Source organism: Acromyrmex echinatior, chromosome 14 (genome assembly GCF_024713525.1).
Source record: "Acromyrmex echinatior isolate Ae372 chromosome 14, ASM2471352v2, whole genome shotgun sequence".
Lineage (NCBI taxonomy): Eukaryota > Metazoa > Arthropoda > Insecta > Hymenoptera > Formicidae > Acromyrmex > Acromyrmex echinatior.
In genome coordinates, this window is record NC_141865.1 from 4,329,552 (window position 1) to 4,349,088 (window position 19,537).

The 19,537-nt window shown below is 32.7% G+C and overlaps 1 protein-coding gene across 1 annotated transcript in view; it reads right to left on the reverse strand.

The window, feature by feature from the left end:
* Positions 1-7,131, reverse strand: part of LOC105143987 (agrin) — a 52,207-nt gene extending 45,076 nt beyond the window's left edge. The window contains exon 1 of the mRNA XM_011052613.2: positions 6,677-7,131. Within this exon, the coding sequence (XP_011050915.1) occupies positions 6,677-6,731 (55 nt within the window). The 5' untranslated portion in view covers positions 6,732-7,131. The remainder of the gene's footprint in view (positions 1-6,676) is intronic.
* Positions 7,132-19,537: the final 12,406 nt, after the last annotated feature.

The following is a 19,537-nucleotide window of genomic DNA, read 5'->3' on the forward strand; positions in this document are numbered from 1 at the left end:
TCATGTTGTCAAGTCATTTCTTCTGCGATCGTTCCACACTTCTTTTGGTTATTCTTGGTCGCCGAAGAGTTGTTTTAATAAACCATTTGTTTATATCCTTTTTAGCCACCAAGTGACCGACCCATCGCCATTTCAATCTGGCCACCCACGACTTTGTCAGTGACTTTTGTTCGCTTCCGGATTTCTTTATTTCTAACTCGGTCTCTGAGTGTAATGCCAAGCATAATGCATCCCATAGATTTCTGAACAATCCTCGATCTTTGTGTATTCCCTTTAGTTATTACCATAGTCTCAAGACCATATTGTGACCGGCAACACACACATATCATATACTTTCTTTTTTAGGTTGATTAGTAGATCGAGATTTTTAAGAATATGGCTGAGTTTACCAAACGCAGCTCGTGATAGTCCAATCCGTCTTGCTGTCTCAACCGACTGATTTTGTTTGCCTGGGTTTTATTTAGGTTTGTTTTTAGTCCCATCTTCCCAATAGTGTTATTCAACTGTTTTATCATGTTTTTCATCTCAAAGATATTGTTATTCAGAAGAACGATGTTATCCGCGAATCTTAAGTTATTTAAATAAATCCATTTATGTTTGTTCCTCTGTTGTCCCAGATCTTTAAACGTTACATTTTTTAGAACCAATGTAAATAATTTCGGGGAGATTGTGTCGCCTTGGCGGACATCTCTGTGCATTTGGATTTTGTTAGTCTTAAGCTCTTCGTCAATTTTTATATGAATTGTTGCTTGTCCATATATGTTTTGGATTAAGGCTATGTATCTTGTCGATTCTCTAGCATCTATCGCGTTTAAGAAGGCCCATTTTTCAATGGAATCGAATGCTTTATAGAAATGTATAAAAGCTAGATGTATGTGCATATTATATTTTGTTACTTTTTTAATGACTATACGTATTGTTTGTATGTAATCTATCTCGTTCTGAAATCCGCTTTAACTGGTTGATAAAAGTTCAATTTGTGTTAGCCAGTTTGTTATAATTTTAAACAATTTGTATAGGTGTGATAAAAGATTGACTAATCGATAGTTTTCAATGCTGGTTGTCTCATTTTTTAAATAATAGGAAACCTCCACGTTTTAGGTATCTTCCCCTCGACCAAGCATTTATTAAACAAAATTTTCACCGCTTCCAAGATTGTTTCAGCCATCATTTTTAACATTTCACTTGTAATGTAGTCTTTCCTATTTTTTAAGCCTTCCTATTTTTCATCTGCAGCTTTTTCAGTGTGGCTGAAATCTCAGATGTTGTGCCACCTTTTCTAAGGCAACGTCCATAATTGTTCTCGTGGGAACATTCGGAGTCAAGTAATTGAGTAGAGTTTCCTGTAAAAGTTCTTTATAATCGTCGTGATATCGTTTCTATCTGATGTAGTCATCTCTTGTTCATTCTTTATTTTAAAGATTTTAGGTTTTTGAATTGAAGCAAAATAAGACAAGAATTTTACAAATCTCTTGTGGAAAAAAATTACATGTGACACTCCATGCAAATATTCATAAAATTAATTTAAGCGAAATGAACAAAGAAAGAACGATTCACAAAATACATATATTGCATGTAGATCTAAAAAAGATTAATTTTCTAAATTTATATCAAGCAATAATTGCCATTGGCGAAATCTTGACAATAAACATTGCAGAACTTTTTCTTTGGAAATATAATTTTTCTTTAGAAATTAGCACATTCCGGATGAATCAACTTTCGCAAGTATAAGATTGTTACAATAACCATTTGTAACATTTGAGCAGATATTATAGATAACTACATTTGGATATCGGTAGATGAAACCATGGATGCTGTCGGACGCAACATAATTTTGTAACATGTAAAACAGGTGTAAAACAAGCGAGTAAAATGTATCATAAAACGATTTCTTTTTATTGCGTAATTCTTATTTTGCAATGCTTCATAAAATAGGATAGTTAACAGCGATTAAGGTCATAGCGAAGTCCAATCACACGGTTTATAAGTCACGTAGTCGATCCGAGCATACTCGCGCACTTAACTATTTAATTACAATACAAATTATTAGTGATTATCTAATCAGGGGATAAATCACGCATAATATGCTGAGTGGTTCTCTCGATGCCATCGCAATAATTTGAAGATACTTTCTCACTCTGCGGCTGCGGCCGAAATGCATACCGGGCGTCATAATAGACCGTGAATCGGAAGTTCGTTACGACCGAGACGTAAGAGGGTTTCACTATCATTATGGGTACCGACGCAATGGCGTTTACTCATTACTCGCGAGTTCTCACGCGCGCATCTCGCGTCCCGTAGATTTCCAGACTCGTTCGTACGAGCAACGAGTTTCAGCTGACGATTAGCATACTTAATTAAGCGCATCAGCCCCATCGTTTTGCGCGTTATATGTGCCCGGCCGAACACCCGAGGCGACCTATACAGGGCCCTTTATGCACTCTCCCGGCAGTAGCGTAACCATCGTTCGGAACTCCGACTGCGATATCATAAGAAACCCGTCACATATTTTCCGGTTGCGCCGCGTGCATTCCACCATAACGTCATAGAAGAAATTGAGATAGTCTCGACGTTAGTTTATCTCATGGTTACGAACAGTTCTCATTTGATGGTAGCGCAGATGATGCAACAATTGCTTTATACTTCCGGAATTAGATTAATTCCCATAAAGTGATTGATTAAGAATTTTTTAAGTAGAATAGCATGAAAGGAATAAATTTTGCTTAATGTTTCCCTATATTAGCGTGCTCTCTTTTGATACATAAATCAAAGCAATAAAATTATACTACTTCGAATTGCTATTAACGAGACGAGATTCTTCATTAGTTACGAATTATGTTCATTCGCAATGTATATTTTCCAATTTGTTCGACTATAACCGAGTAATTACACATATAATTGCAGTACATATTTATAATTCTAGCAATGTTACAGCAACACTGCAAACATTATTATAAATTTTTGTGCTATACGGATACAAGTATCTTTTACGCGATTTATTCAAAGAAAAATTTAAAAGTACCAATGGAGTTACGCCACTGAATCACGCAATAGGGCCATACAGCAAACGTAAATCGAGGAGTCGAGAGGAAGAGGAATGAGATCGGTCCTCGACTCGCGCACGAGAATGCGAACGTGCGAGAGATTAAAACGAAAAATTCCTCCCCGTCCACTCCCCTTTTTTTCTCCCTGAAAGAGCGTCCCATTTAGCTGTGGATGCTAGGCTTCTTGCGACGGGTTCAATAGGTACCCCTCTATCGATTCACACCCTTCGCCGTGCGGGAAAGAAGAAGATGTCTAGTCAATACACACGTGTACGAATTTCGGTAACATCATTAATTTGCTTGTTGCTTCTCATTTGCACGAAGAAACGATGTATTTATAGCAAACCATATTAATGTTTTATTTTTTATGTATATAATTATATTTAAAGAAAAGAGTTATATCAACAAATAGAAATTTGAGGACAAATAGCGCCTTAAATATATATTGTAATAAGTTAAGAATAAATAAGTTATATAAACTAAGAAAATATAGTAATGTTAACTTTTACTACAAATAATTAATATTATTTTCTTAGTTAATTTAATTTATTTACTGCTCTTATTAAAATTTTATAGTACATAGTTGTGGCGCTATTTGTCCTTAAATTTCTTTACGTCCTGCTAACTCATCCAGGAAAAGAGTTACTAAATTTTTATATAGAATTAAAAACTATTGAGATGTATCTCATTTACTTTCTTTTTCGAACCCAATGCGCCTTTTATTATTGTATAATATGCTGAATGATTTTCTTTTCAGGAGAAATTGAACTGCACTGCATCCCTCTGGTAACAGTGCCGCGTACTGTTTGTAGGTGAACGACTTTAATAAAAAATTCTTAAGATCAATCATGATTAAATAATGACATTGTAGGTATATACAATATGTGTCCCATTTGAATCTTTGCACCGAAATATCTTAAAATATATAAAAGATCCAAAAAGTGTTTCAAATAAAAATTGTAAGATTCGAAGGAGGTATCATTGATTTGATACAATGGCGCCATAAGATTAGGTCAAGGTCACTTTGAATTTTTTAAATAAGGCTTCTTATTTTTCATTATGATTTTCTCTTAACTTATCTCAAGAGTTTTTTAAAATACTCTAATAAAATTGTTTCTCATTAAGAATTTTTTGAGATATAAGGCTCTCTCTTGAAAGTATTACCGGCGTTAATATTACTCAAGCTGACTGACGACTAACACCTCTTAAATATTAATCAGGATTATAACCCGGATAATATTTGTCAAAATCAAGGTCATTGAGAATGTTCCTCTTATTTTCATTTTTATATAAAAATGAATTTTTATTATAATCCTTAACAACATTCAAAAGGTTAGTCGGTTAGATATCTTAGGTAATGCTAACGATGGTACTGTAACTTTCAAACTTATAACTAAAAAAGTTTTTAATAAAAAACAATTTTATTAAAATATTTTTTAAAAATCTTGAGGTAAGCTACAAAAATATGTAATGAAAAAAGGGGGATTCTATTTAAAAAATTCAAAGTGACCTTGATTTGACCTTAACATTGCCAACCAAAATCAAATTAATGGTATCTTCTTATGTCCCCTTCTAAACCATACGACTTTTGTTTGACTTTTTTTTCATATCTTTTGTACATTTCGAGATATTTTGATGTAAAAGTTAAAATGGGATCCTGTATATATCCAGTTTAATGTGTTCTAGAGAGACATAAACAAGACTTGATAATGTGGCAGGAGCCATAAAACTTATAGTAATTTAAAATATAGCGAAATTTTATCCTTATTATAATTTTATAAACAATTTAATATCATTCTCAATCAACTTTCTGTAATTCTCCTTTTTTTTTTAGGAAAATGATAAATTTTTATTTATATATGTAGTTAAATATACTGCTATGGTCCCATGTATTTAACGTAAATAATTATTTTTACAATTTTTTCAGTTTTTATAATACAAATAGGAAATTTTTAGTTAGAAATATAGTCAAATGTATTATTAATATAGTAATTATAATAATAGTCACACACACTGTTTAAAAATGATTATTTCTTTAATTTTTTCTATAACATATCTCTTAGTTATTATTACCATTGTAAATAATTAGCAAATGTTAAAAAATAGTAATTCTTTTCGCTATAATTGCATTATCATATAAAAGTGTTTTACTTTATTCATTATTTGTATTTAATATTTTACTATATTAATATTTGAAATTATTATAATTTATAGTACAACTTTTCTATATTTGAGAGAATTATACATATAAGTTATTAATTTATTATTAATTTATTTATTACTAACATTATATAACAGTAACCGTACAAAAAAATAGAGCTTTAAACTATAATTATTTTATTATGTAATTATAATCACATATAGCGAACCTTTTTTTTTTCAATTTAATGATTCATATCTGTTTAGTAAAATATAGTTAAGGTGTACACTATATTCTACATCGTATAGAAACATGAATCTGTAATTGATGTAAATTTGATTATAAGTTAGTGCTACCTGTTATGTGAAGTTGCTATTTTAATATTTTATGGCTTGAACTACTTTCGCAATTAATTAGATTCTAATATTCTGCATGAATTGTAACGTTTTATATATATATATATATCACTTAAGTATTTGTGAGGTCATTAACGAGGATTTTACTCTCGATCGTCCGTTCCTGTAGAGTAACGAATGGATTCATCTGGTAGCGAATCTGGTTTTGTTAGCTTCTTAATTACCCACGTATAAAGCAAATGGATATCGAATTGTCATGGTAACGAATACAAGAAATGATGAGACAGTGTAAATAATTATTCGGTTTCTTTTGAAAAATCGCAATGGAAATGGAGATTAATACAAGAGAAAAAAGCGACCCGTTGTAAAGAAATATCAATAAATTACTCTTTTTTTTTACTATTTTATTTATTCTTAAATGAAAAAAAATTCAGTATATCATAACTCACTAGATCTGATTAAAATTATCCAGAAAAAAAATTATTAAAAATATTACATTACAAAAAAAGTTATGCACAGATCTAAACAAGATGACCTTTATCTCAGACCATTATCTTAGAAATGGTAACAAATATGGCAAAATGCCATAAAATTATTTCGAATCCTCTCGACAGATTTGCGAAAAAAATTCTACGCATCGAAGTTGTATTTATTACCGTTATTAAGAAAACAATGTTCCCAATGTCTAATAATTCTGTAATTCTTTTTGTCAAAGAGTGTATATTATTCCAATGAAAAAAACATACATACATACACATATATATATATATATATATATATATATATATATATATATACATATATACATACATACATTGTTAAAAAGAAAGAAATTTGTTTCCGTTACATGTAATGGAAGAATTTCAAGCAGGTATATATATATATATATATATATATATATATATATACATATATATGTGTATCGTGACATCTTATTCAAATTGCCTTAAGAATTAATTTATCGTGATTGTGTCGTCCTTGCTATTTCTTTAATCCCAAGAAAAGAATCTTTAATCCCAAGTAAATAATGAGCGCGCGTTTATATAGAATAACACGTCGAATGACACACAGCATCTTTTTCAAATATAATTACGATCATGCGGTATTGTCTTAGTACATCTCCAAAAGATACCGACCTTGAAGACAGCCCAACAGGACAATCCCGAGGATGAGTGAAAGCTGACGACGCATTCTTCCGATACTATCACGACGTTGCCAATCTGACTTCACAAAACGGTATGTTCGCACGGGCGACGAATTCCTTCTGGAATCGCTCTGGCGATTATCCTATTGCTGAGACCCTCGTCACTGCGGTCTTGCGGGAGTAGAGCGGTGATGAAAGAAGAAGAAGAAGAAGAAGAAGAAGAAGAAGGAGAAGAAGAAGAAGAAGAAGAGAAAATCAAGAGAAGGCTCAAGAGAAAGAGCGTGCCGAAAGATTCCGCGAGGCCAGGAGAGGAGGAAGTGTCCTCTTCGACCTCTATCGTCCTTCGAGATCCACGAACGACTGAAGCGTACGGAGCGACGTCAGCCCGACTATAGCCTCCCCTTCCTACTTTCACGTGGCGTGCTCCCGTTTCCAGTGGAGGCGCGGAATAAAGAGCCTCTCCACGGACCATTTACTATTACCATCATCGTCGACAGCAGCCGTCAAAAAGAGAGGACGGTTACCGCCCGACTGCCCCCTGCCCCGCGCCGAAAGGTGGGGAAGAGACTACCCCACCGACCCCTCTTCTCTTCTCAGCCCCCGTCTTCTTTCTCGTCACTTCTGGACGCACCGCGTCACCGCGAAACGCATTGCCGGGGAACACCGATTCAGCGTTTCTAGGCCAACTCTTCCTCCTCCATTGTTGCTAGGACATCCTTCTTCTGCTCTTCTTGTCGTTCTTCTTCGGCCACTTTGTCTTACTTGATCAATTTTTTCAATCGTCAGTGAATTAGAGACCAAGAATATTTTGCTCGCGGTCCTAACGCAAATCTGATGATAACGGGGATTCGGAAAAGAAGATATAAGAACGAGAGTTACAACAAAATTCTCTTCACGAGATAGATATTCCAAGCGGAACAACAGGCCACAGGATAACATCCAAACGACGTAAAATCGTGATCGAAAAATGACTTTTAATAATCATTTTGGAGCCGTTTTGTTCTGCTTGAAAACTTCAAGCCTAGAAAGAACACAAAAATCATAATAATATCAATGAAGATGTTATCATGACTTCGTTTGTCACTTATAAGTTTACTTATGAGCAACGAAGTCATGATATCTTATTGGTATCATTTGTGTTCTATCTGGAAGTACTTATATCCGGCTTTGTAATTTAAAAAAATCAGAGATTATTATATTCCAATTATACAGAATATATGTATATACGGAGAACACACAAAAGAACGAAATACGCAATTAATATTTTGTGTGTCGCTTCTTTGTCCGACTTTCGAGATTGAAACGATGTACAGTATGTGAGTCAGAATTCCGAAACGTTAACCAAGATATAAAAGAGTTTTTTAATTTGTACGAAATTTGAAGGGATTTTCGAAGTCCCTGATTACGAATGAAAATCGAAATTATTAAAAAAAGAGTGGCGGATCTAACATAAATATTTAAATATTTTTAATGTAGTCGAAATTCAGTATCATAGAGTTTTCGAGGTTGCTGATTACGAATTCGAGAAATAGCAGAAAAACAAAATAGAGAATCCAATATGGTGGGTTTTAACTTTTTAATATTTTTAATATAGTAAAAATCTTTCTCCTTCTCCCTCTCTCTTTCTTTCTCTCTCTCTCTCTCTCTCTCTCTCTCTCTCTCTCTCTCTCTCTCTCTCTCTCTCTCTCTCTCTCTTTCTCTCTCTCTCTCTCTCTCTCTCTCTCTCTCTCGCTCTCTGTTACTCATATCATCAGGTTTTCGCTGATGAAAAAAAGAAATAAAATATTGTATATTTGCAAAACAATTTTTGTTTCTTATCATTTATTTTGAAAATAGTCCAATTTCTCAATTTTTTTTAAGAATTGTTAACATGCAAAATTTTGGAAATGTTTATTTCTAATCTTGAAAAAATATTATAATTCACGATTTTTAGAATGCTTTTTAACGTTTGTATTATTTTTTGTTCCAATTATTATAGTTTTTATTTCGTTGCTAACCACACGAAAGTTAAATTTTCTCAAAAAAAAAAACTCAAAAAGTTCGTAAATATACGAAATATAGGCAAGTTTCATGGAAAATACTGTTTATTTCGAATTTACATTGTAACATTTTAATGCTTCGAACTTGAAATATGTAATGTTTTAAGTTCGAAGCGATTGAAAACAAATCAGTAAATAGGACGTTTTCAAAACATTACAAAATAAAAAATAAAAATTTATTTATTATGTAAAAGAATTTTTGAACAATGATCAAGATATCATTTTGAAAATCTAAGAATATATACTTTAAAATAGTATACATTTTTTTGAACAATTACGAAAAACTGACATATATATATGAATCATTTTAGCATGCTCGAGAAGTAATTATGCTCTTACTTCAACTTTTCAACAGTACTGTACCTGATCCTTTTACCTGAAATACTTGCCCATTTAGTACCGTATGACCCTAAAGATTCTTGGACAAAACTTGTACTTGCCATGATCTGTTTACATGTTTGGCAAATCGATATTAAAATAAACACCACAGAGCGTTTGTACAAAAACTTGTCGCAATATCACAAAAGCAGATGAAAGCAACTGAACTTTTAATGATTCGAAAGAGAAAAGTATAAGCTAAAATGTGGTATTAGTAAGCCTTTCTTTTTCGGAACATAGTAATATACATAAATATTTGCAAATACTTGAAAATTGATTTCTTTCAAAATGTATAATTTTTTAAAAACTTAAATTATAAACAATTATGTATGTAAACGAATAAAGTTCGTATAGTTGACAGTGTTGATATTGCCCGAGTTGCCTACAATTTTATTTCTGTCAGTATTATCCGGCCTATGCCGACACTATCCATTTGCGGACTTTGTCCATAACATATATATTAAGGATGCACCGGATATCCGGAAAATATTTCTTTATTTCTTTGTCAGACAAAGAAAACATATAATTTGTGGCAAATTTTGTTTTATTTTTCGACATAGTCTCCTTGTAGTCAATATACTTAGACCAATGATATTACATCTTCTTTAGATCTTCAGTATAATACAATATATATATATATTGTATATATATATATATATATATATAACATTCCACGTGAAAGGAATCCATCTAAAAATAAATTTTGGAATTTTTAAAATAATCAAATGAAAACATGTAAATGGACATATTGTATGTTAGAGATAAAAAAAATAAGTAGTGTGGAGAAAATCAATTTTTTAACTTTAAGTAAATAAATGAAAAATTATCTATTTTTAAAAATCTGAAGAAATTCTTAAAAGTACTCCAATATATGTAGAATACGATACCGTAAAAGAAATTTTAGAATCGCAATAGGATCCATTAGTAAATGAATTTTTTTCTTAAACAAAATTGTAATTTCCGCCAAAAACTGAAAATATCACTTTAGTAATTAATCTAATTACTTAATACTACGTAATATACTTTATATATAATTAATACGTAATATAACTAATTACTCAAGACTACATATTTAATGTAATTATATATTTAATGTAATTATGAAATGAAAAATAATTCTGGAGTATTTATTTCTTCTTTTCCTTTGAAAAGAGGTCTCTTTCCTCTTCATAATTTAATTCTTTTAAAATGTTGATCTTTCACAGAAATAATATGACATTTTAATGTACTTGGAATACTTTTCGTTAATGCAAATCTTGTCAAAAAGTTTATTTAATTTATTGTGAATTGTTTTTGAACTAAATAAAATTGTAGTCTCTTTTAAATTATTTTTAGCCCACATGTAAAATGCATTGAGTATGACACTTCCCTACAAACTAGCTTTTTTTACTAGTCGTTTTAAATTTCCATCAATATTATCACAGAAACGTCTTCCATATGCTATATCACGCAACAATTATTAAGCGTTGACAAAAATGACAAGCCAACTTATACCTCATTTGTGGTACAATTACATATTTGCATTTTATTAGACTTTGTCATTATATTGTCTCGTAAAAGAAATATTTTGCCATGAAACTCATTTTGGCTTATACTTTACGAAGCTACGAAATTTATTAAAGATCCAAGTTTTGCAATTTTATTCTTGAAAACATTATAATAAATAAATGATATACTCCTTAATACAAAGGAATTATCCATAATACAAGTTCTTATTCTGCAATCAATTTCTTCATGTGTGGGTTTCGCAATAGTAGTAAGAACAAGAACTTGTATTATGGATAATTCTTGAAGAAATTAACTTGAAGAAATTGATTACGGAATAAAAATTGTTATTATGGACAATTCTTTCTGAGGATGACTCAAAGAGGAATCGAAACGTCAATTTTCTATTGTATTGCGTTCGTTGAAATCAAATCAACGTTATGTAATAAATTAAATAAATATAAGATGTAATAAGATAATTGTATTAATAACTGCGTTGACTCCTACAGCCGTTATTATTATTTTTTATTAGTATCCAAACAGTTTATTTTTAAAATGGATTCCTTTCACGCGGAATGCCTCATACACACACATAGAGCACACACACGCGCGCGCGCGCGCACGCAGGATATCCCAAAAAGGATCAGGTGACAAGGGATCGGGACACCTGAGTATTTCGGAAAATATAAGTTTTACAGAAAAATATTTCAGACAAAAGTTGTAGCTCAAAAAGATCTATTTACCAATCTTATCAGTTTGATCTTGGTGGCGTTACCAAGGTCAGGTAATAGTAATTTTTTCATCAATCAGGTAATACTAAAGGTTATACTAATTTTTTTTAATAACATCCTACGTTTGATTCCAGAATTTAATGGCTAGTGTCAAGAGTTTTTCAAATACTACTAAAGTTCTTTTTCAATAAGTCTTTTCGAATTATACGGCTTGAAAAGTAACAGTACAGTATCGCCGGCATTACGCAAGATGTCCAACCGACTGCTAAAATCTCTCGAGTGTTTAGAATCATGTCCTGGTAATATTCGTTGTAAGATCAAAGTCATTGGGAATTGTTCCTCTTATTTTAATTTTTACATAAAAATAAATTTTCGGTGCAAAAATGAAAATAAGAGAAACAATCTTCAATGACCTTGATCTTAACGAATGTTATACAGAACATATTCTGAACAACATTTAAGAGGTTTTAACCGTCGGTTAACCTTGCATAATGCTAATGCCGGCGGTATTGTAACTATCAAGCCTTATAACTCGAAAAGTACTTTGTAAAAAATAACTTTATTGCAGTGTTTTGAAAAGATCTTGATACCAGCTATAAGATTCTAGAATAAAAAATAGGATATGCCATTTTTTTAAAAATCGATGTGATCGGACCTTGGTGACGCCATCCAAACTGATAAGATCAGTAAATAAATCTTTTTAAACTTTACAATGTTTCTTTGAAATACTTTTGTGTAAAATTTATATTTTCCGAGATATTCAGATATCCCAACCTTTTTGGGACACCTTATATATATATATATATATTTATTTATATATACAGAGTGTCCCATAAAGATCGGAACAACACTTAAGAAGAAATTCTTAAGATTTTAATAATAGGGGATACCGGGGCAAGTTGTTACAAATTTTGATTGGCAAATTTTTCCGGACTAATGTACAGAGTGCGTCAAAATCCGGACAAATTTCAATTTAAATTTTCCGCTATATTATGTCTCCATCAGAGGTTATTGTTGGCGTCCGAGAAATGCTTCTAGTAAACAGTTATATTCTCAAAATGGCCGCGATGTTGAAACCAAGTGCCAAGGAGTATAATCGAAGAGCCGCGATCATTGAAGGCTTTCGCGGTGTTCAGCAACGGAAATAATTCGGTTCTTTGGATACCCGAGATCAACCGTTTATGACATTGTGACAAAATATACGGCTTTAAAACAGTCCAACGAAGGTTCGAAGTATGTCAGTGAGGAAGAATCACTCGAAAGAATGCACCGTGAAGAACCCCGCAGTCGTTGAAAGGGCTCGTTGATTTCGGATGACCCAGAACAATCATTGCAAAAATTAGCATCGATTGTTGATATAAGCAAACCAACAATGCGTCGAATTGCCAAGGAGAACCTTCGATTCAAATCATACACATTAAAGATACGACAGATGCTCTCTGAGGCTGCCAGGACAAGCCGAATTGCTTGCTTCGGCTCCCATTCTGGCCTTCCAACAGTCCAGATTTAAATCCCTTGGACTACTATGTATGGAACGTAGTTGAAAGGGTTACAAACAAGTTTCGGCATCCCAATGTGACGTCATTAAGGACCGCTATTGAGGCAACATTCGTCGACATGAACAGCGCTACATTACAGCATGTGTGCGAATGTTTCAGATCAAAAATAGAGTCCTTCAAGCTAATGGGAGATATATCGAATAATTGATTTACATCCCCCAAGTGCCATGTAAAAAAATTTTTTGTAATATTTAATTTTTCATTAAAAACATTTTGTTTAAAGAAATTGTTCGACTTCTCCGAATTTTGATGACTTATATAGATTTAAATTAATGAATAGGATAAGGCCGCCTATTATGGGATAGATTCCTAACATGAGATGGCGGGATTTCTGTTAAACTAATAAGCGCATGTGTTTGGTTCTATCATGAATTTTTTATTTTTAGTGTGAAACCTGTTTAGTAGAAAATTCATTATTAAATCATACGTGTAGTCGTTGCAAAAAAAGATTTGTGAAATTGGATGTTGTCAAATGTTAGTGGTTAGTCTTTAAATCTTGTTTTATTATATAAAAATAAATATTGGATAATAAAGTCTATATGCAGTGATAAAGTAAGATCGTATTAATAGGAAAATATGTGATATGATTTGTTTAACTGTAAAGATTAGATTTGGTGAGCGTGAAGCCGCAAGGCGTGGAAGTCGTAATATGAAATACTCAGCATATTTCTAGCTATATGAAACTATATAAACAATTCGATTCCAAAGCATACTATCGAACGATGTTAAAAATGATGATTCTATTATTATTGAGATTTTTCACACATACACGCGCGCGCGCGCGTGACTTATCCTACCTATGTCCTATGCTTAATATAACACAATATTGTTTCAACGTTGCAGCAACATTAATAATCAAGATAGAAGAATTAATATAAATATAACAATAATAAAACATTGACACTTCACATTCAACATCTTAGCAACATTCTTTCAACGTTCTGTGCTGCATAGGATAAGAATCACATAAAAATTCATAAAAATGTGCTGTCATCTGTGACAACTAAAAAAGTTAACTGTAACAATTTACCCCGTGTAATAACTTGCCCCGGTCTCCTAAATCTCTACTAAAATGTCGTTGTTTCAGTCTTTATGATACACCCTATATATGAGTCATTCTTTGTCCCAGTACAGATTTTGTCATAAAATGTTTTGTCAGTGCTCAAAATGAACATAAGCTTTATAATGTCGTTGAGTGATTTTTAAAATTTAAAATAGTTAATCTAAGATAGACCAAAAGTTCTTTATTTTTATGAATTTAATATTTTTAATTAATTGAAAAAACTCATCAATCCGACATCGATTTGATGTCAATTTGACGAGTCATTTTTTTTATTGATAGAAGAAAAGAAAGAAATGATCAATCACATTGGTGAACAAACCGAATTATTGTTCAAATGCAATTAGTCATTTCTCTCTCCGAGATCTCGAATCGATTTCCAGCATCGTGGATACAATTAAAACTTTAAAAATGGTGAGCAATATCAATGTATACCATATATATTGTAAGAAATAAGCAACAATACAAGAAAAATATCAGGGCGCTCCGAAATTCGAACCAAGGCCTGGTCTCCTCCAAAATGATAGACTTCCGTCCTGCCATTGAGTTACACAGCTCTAACGCTAATAGTTTCTCTGTTGTACCTATTTCCTCTAAATTTCTTAATTCGACCAGCCTGATATTACATCCGTCCCGTATGTATAATCCTAATCGCAATATTGGACAAAGTCCCTATAAACTCGAACAGCCTGACAACACGTACTTGGAATGTCCCCATGGCATTTTTCTCGCCATATCTGGATCTTCTTCCAGAAGTCGTCCCTATCTCTCGCCTTCTACCAGACAATAATTTCTTATTCGTGTTCTCCGTCTAGACATTCATTGGTCATCCTGTGTAATTTACAAATTCTGTCCGTTCTGACTATGGCCGGCATTCATAGTCGAGTCTTATTTCAAGACCGTCTTAAGTAATGTCTTAAGACGCTAATGCAGCCTTCTGATTGGTTCGTGACTTCTTAAGACCGTACTTAAGACGATCTTAAATATAAGATCTGACTATGAATATCGGCCTATGAGTCTCTTTTTACCGAACACACTTCATTCCGAGCACATTTCGGAACACATCTTCAACTTTGATTACTAAGGCTGATTCTAAAACATTTTCTAAAATCCTAGTCTTCTTCTCCTGAAGAGTAGGCACAATCCCACTTCTGAAGCTGTAAGAAGTAAGTGAACACGAGAAAAATATCAGGGTGCTCCGAGATTCGAACCGAGCCTTGATCTTCTCCGAAATAGTAGGACTTCCGTCCTGCTACTGAGCCATATAGCCCTGACACTGATAGCTTCTTTGTTGTGCCTGTTTCCTCTAACTTTTTTACACTATATACAGGGAGTATGGTAAGTTTTGGCAAAGTGTTAGTGTGTTTTTAAGACTATCTTAAGTACAATTTTAAGATATCATATGCCAATCAAAAACCACATCTTAAGACATTACTGAAGACGATCTTAAAATGAGAAGATTGAGAAATGATCGTCAATTCAATGTCGAATCGATAGTGATTATTAATACTAATGCTTCAAAGCATTTGTAGCATGCGATCGTAACCTATCCTGTACTGTGGTTTATCAAATTCGACATTGGTCGCATTTAGAAGGCTTATCTGTTGCGGAGCGGATCCATGAGCGCTCACTGTTATTGATATATCCTTTTAGATAGACTAATAACAGCGAGAGAGAGAGAGAGAGAGAGAGAGAGAGAGAGAGAGAGAGAGAGAGAGAGAGAGAGAGAGAGAGAGAGAGAGAGAGAGAGAGAGAGAGAGAGAGAGAGAGAGAGAGAGAGAGAGAGAGAGAGAGAGAGAGAGAGAGAGAGAGAGAGAGAGAGAGAGAGAGAGAGAGAGAGAGAGCGTTCACGGATCCGTTTCCCAACAGTTGAGTCTGCTGAACGCGACCATTGGTTTCGACTTCAAAAATTATTCGAAATCGAGCTGATTTTGATATCAAAAATTGTTCGAAACTAATTTTGATGTCGAAATTTTCTTGAAACCGAGCTCGTTTGAATTTCCAAATGATGATTGGATTTCTACTTCTTTTCGATGATTATTTCGATATCATTTTGGTTCGTTATTTCTCACTGGGTATAGCAAGCCAAAAATTAAAAGAACTGTTTAATAGAGAAATTGTATGGAAATGAATATAAAAACTATATGAAAATTAGAAAAATGAACGTTATAATACCATTTGAATGCTCAATACATTATTTGAAGGAAATTGTAATAGCAAAAAAAAAACTATATTCATTAATAGAAAAATTTCAATTTTTTTCCAGTGTTTCAATGTTTTTCATTTTTTTGTTTATTTTTTTTAATTAATAGCTTTTTTAATAAATGTATGAAAATTTGAAACCGTCTAGAACATTTGGATATCGTTTTATCAATAATTATTTTTTAGGCAATATCGTAAAGGAATGAATTTTTTGTATTTGTGGAATAGCTGCATCAAATCTCTTTTTTAATAACCTTTTTACTTTCTCATACTCTACTTTCCTGTAAAATAGGATTGTAATATTTAAAAATAAACATTGTTAAATATAAAATATAATTTTTTATTGCACATATCTCCAGGAATAGAATCCATTTTGCAGAATTTTATTTCTAAATTCTATTTTCAAAATACACGCACGAAATTACACTGATAAAATTTGCGTTATCTCTGACTGTTATGACTGTTCCGTGCGAAGAGCAACTTTGAACTGAACTGGAAATTCAGGAATAATTCTAGGATTGGCTACATTTGATAGGGAATTTAATTTTCTTTCAGAAACAATAACATTTTCGAAAATTCGAAATTTTTTTTACTTTTGGAGATTAACTTTTCGAGATTTTGACCCACTATGGGATGGCGCGCTCGACCATCACATGCTTATCATGGATAAGGCTGATATGAAGTCTCGCGACAGTGCTCTCTAGAAAAACGCCATTAGAATAACACAACAGCATTGATCGAACAAGAAGTAAAAATCGAATAAACGTGAAACATCGGCTTAGAGCATTGATCAATTGAAAGTACGACATTTTTACGATTCACAAAGAGGAAGGAGAAAAGCTGTTCCATTCCTCCAACTGATGCAAGGGCCGCGCGCACACGATTAGCGGTTACACTTTCTAATTGAACTATCGCAAGAAATGTCGAAGGATGTTCTTGTGCTAACGATAGCGACATTAGTCTCCTTTCCTACTTACATTCTGAGCGCTAGTTTCACGCGCGTAACGAATCCGCCGCGAATCTGACATCGCCGCATGATTAACTTGTATTTCTGTCATTTTGTCTCTCTCTCTCTCTCTCTCTCTCTCTCTCTCTCTCTCTTGGGAGAAATTGCAAAAGAAATTAAAACAAAATAACTAGATTTTGCGTTTTTCGTGCTGGAATAACTAGAAATTTAATAACGTGGTATTAATCTTTTAGAATTTAAAAGAAATGACATTAGAAGAGACATTGTAAAAACATTATCAAGTCTTTGCTCAACATATCGTAAATAAAATTTATTCTATTTTAATGTGATGAATAATTATTAATAGTAAACTTTATACTATTACTTTTAGAATTTCTGAACATTTTTAATGTCGAATTTTCAACAAAGAAACATTTGGTACTTGTATTAAAATCGATTTTTGTGAATTTTTAAAATCTTCATGTTGAATTTTTAACACATTTAAATATTATTAAATATTAATTTCATATAATGTAATTATATTATTTAAATATTTTGTGTTAAATTAATATTTAACATTTCTTAGTGTTAAAATAACAATTTATAAGTAAATGAACAATTAATATAAAAATAATGTAGATTTAAAACATAAATTCTAAAATAAATGAATAAAAAACGAATAATGTATATACGTATTAATTTAATATGTTATAAATGTAATTTAACTGAAAAAATATACTTCCATAATTTGTTTTCAAATTGTATTCATATTCAAAATGTTATTTTTTGCGTAATTTTAAATTTTTACGTAATATTTGTATTACATTCTAATACATGTTATCTAGTGTTAAATTAACACAAAAATTTGGATAGATCATTTTGGATATGTAAAATACGTTAAATTTAATACAAATTTTCCAACTGTGTAAAATCGATGAAATACAACAAAATACATGTTTCTAGATTCAAATCTTCTAGACAAAATCGCTTACGTTTCTCCCGTTAAAGACTCTTGTCTAATGCGAAGGAGGGCTAAAAACGCGCGCGATCGCGACTGCCAATCGTTCAGCACGAAAGTATGGCAGTAGCCCGCAGGAATATACTTCGCACGCAGATACACTGCAACCGAATCGCCCCGACGTATCACGAAACCCGCGGGCGATCGTTCATCAACATCAACTGTCAGCGGTCGTACTAGTGAACCGCAAAATCCTTGCGCATACATATGCGTTTGCGTTCTCCAATCTTTACTATTAACCCACTTATGCTTTTAATGTCAATACTCGGTCTAAAGATAGCCGGCAGCTGCACGACCGATTTTCCGCGCTTTGTCCGCTCCTGCACTTGTAAGATTGAGAACACAGGACTTGTGGACGGTGAATATCTCGTTCGCGATCTTTCGATGCGGGCTCAGCCAATCGAATCGATCTGGCATTGAACGATCCAAGATGACAACGAGAATCGGAATCACATGCGGAGTTCAATTACAAATCTGTTCTTTTGTATTCTCCTAACTCGGAACAATGGTACTTGATCGTTCGATTTATTCGAGTTGCATCTCCTACATTTATGATGGTAAAAAGGCGAAGGAGTAATCACTTAATGTAATCATGGAACAGAGTCCCTGAAATCATTATAAAATTTATATGAAATCCTGATGTATAATCCGATAATTACATGTGCAACTACGAGAAATAATTATGTGATATTAGATAAAATTATTTTATCAAATAACTTCATATATAGTGAAGAAAATTATTTGTCATTAAATGAAATCGTAGGAAATTAAATGAAATCATGTAATCTGTGGGACAATATTTTACCCCTTAGTTATCCCCTTGCAAAAAGGTTCTACATGAGGTCTGTTTTCTGCGGTTGAATCGGTAAATTTTTGGAATTTAAAGTGAGAAAAGTATATGTTTGATATTTGTTAAAAGCAAGAGAACTCTAGTACAATCTAGTGCAAGAACAGAAAACAGACCAATGGTGTCTTGTACTCACAAGCGATGATAACGAATTGCGTCTTATATGATTCACGTTGAAGTCGATGGATTTTTGTTAAACGAGGCTGTAAAACAGTTCGAAAAAAGTTGATAAATGTCTAAGCTAAACGACTCATCCGAAGGACGATATATGAGATAACATATAATAGCCGGCGCGAACCGGCAATATCTTTTGACCGGATTGAATTTGAATGGATTCATTATCTTCTATAATAAACGACTCAACCGTCGCTGTCTTTCTTATAGTGAGAAGCCGCCTTACATGGCTAGCTAGCTGCGTATTTTCTCTCATCTCAGCCTCTGTTGCTTTTATTCACAACCTAATTTTGCGATCAATTGCGATCGACCCTCTTCCGTCGTGGTTTTCATGTCTGCTGTGAGAAATATGAGGAGCCAGATTTTTTCATAACATGGTCAAATTCTAAAAATGACGTTATTGCATTGTAATAC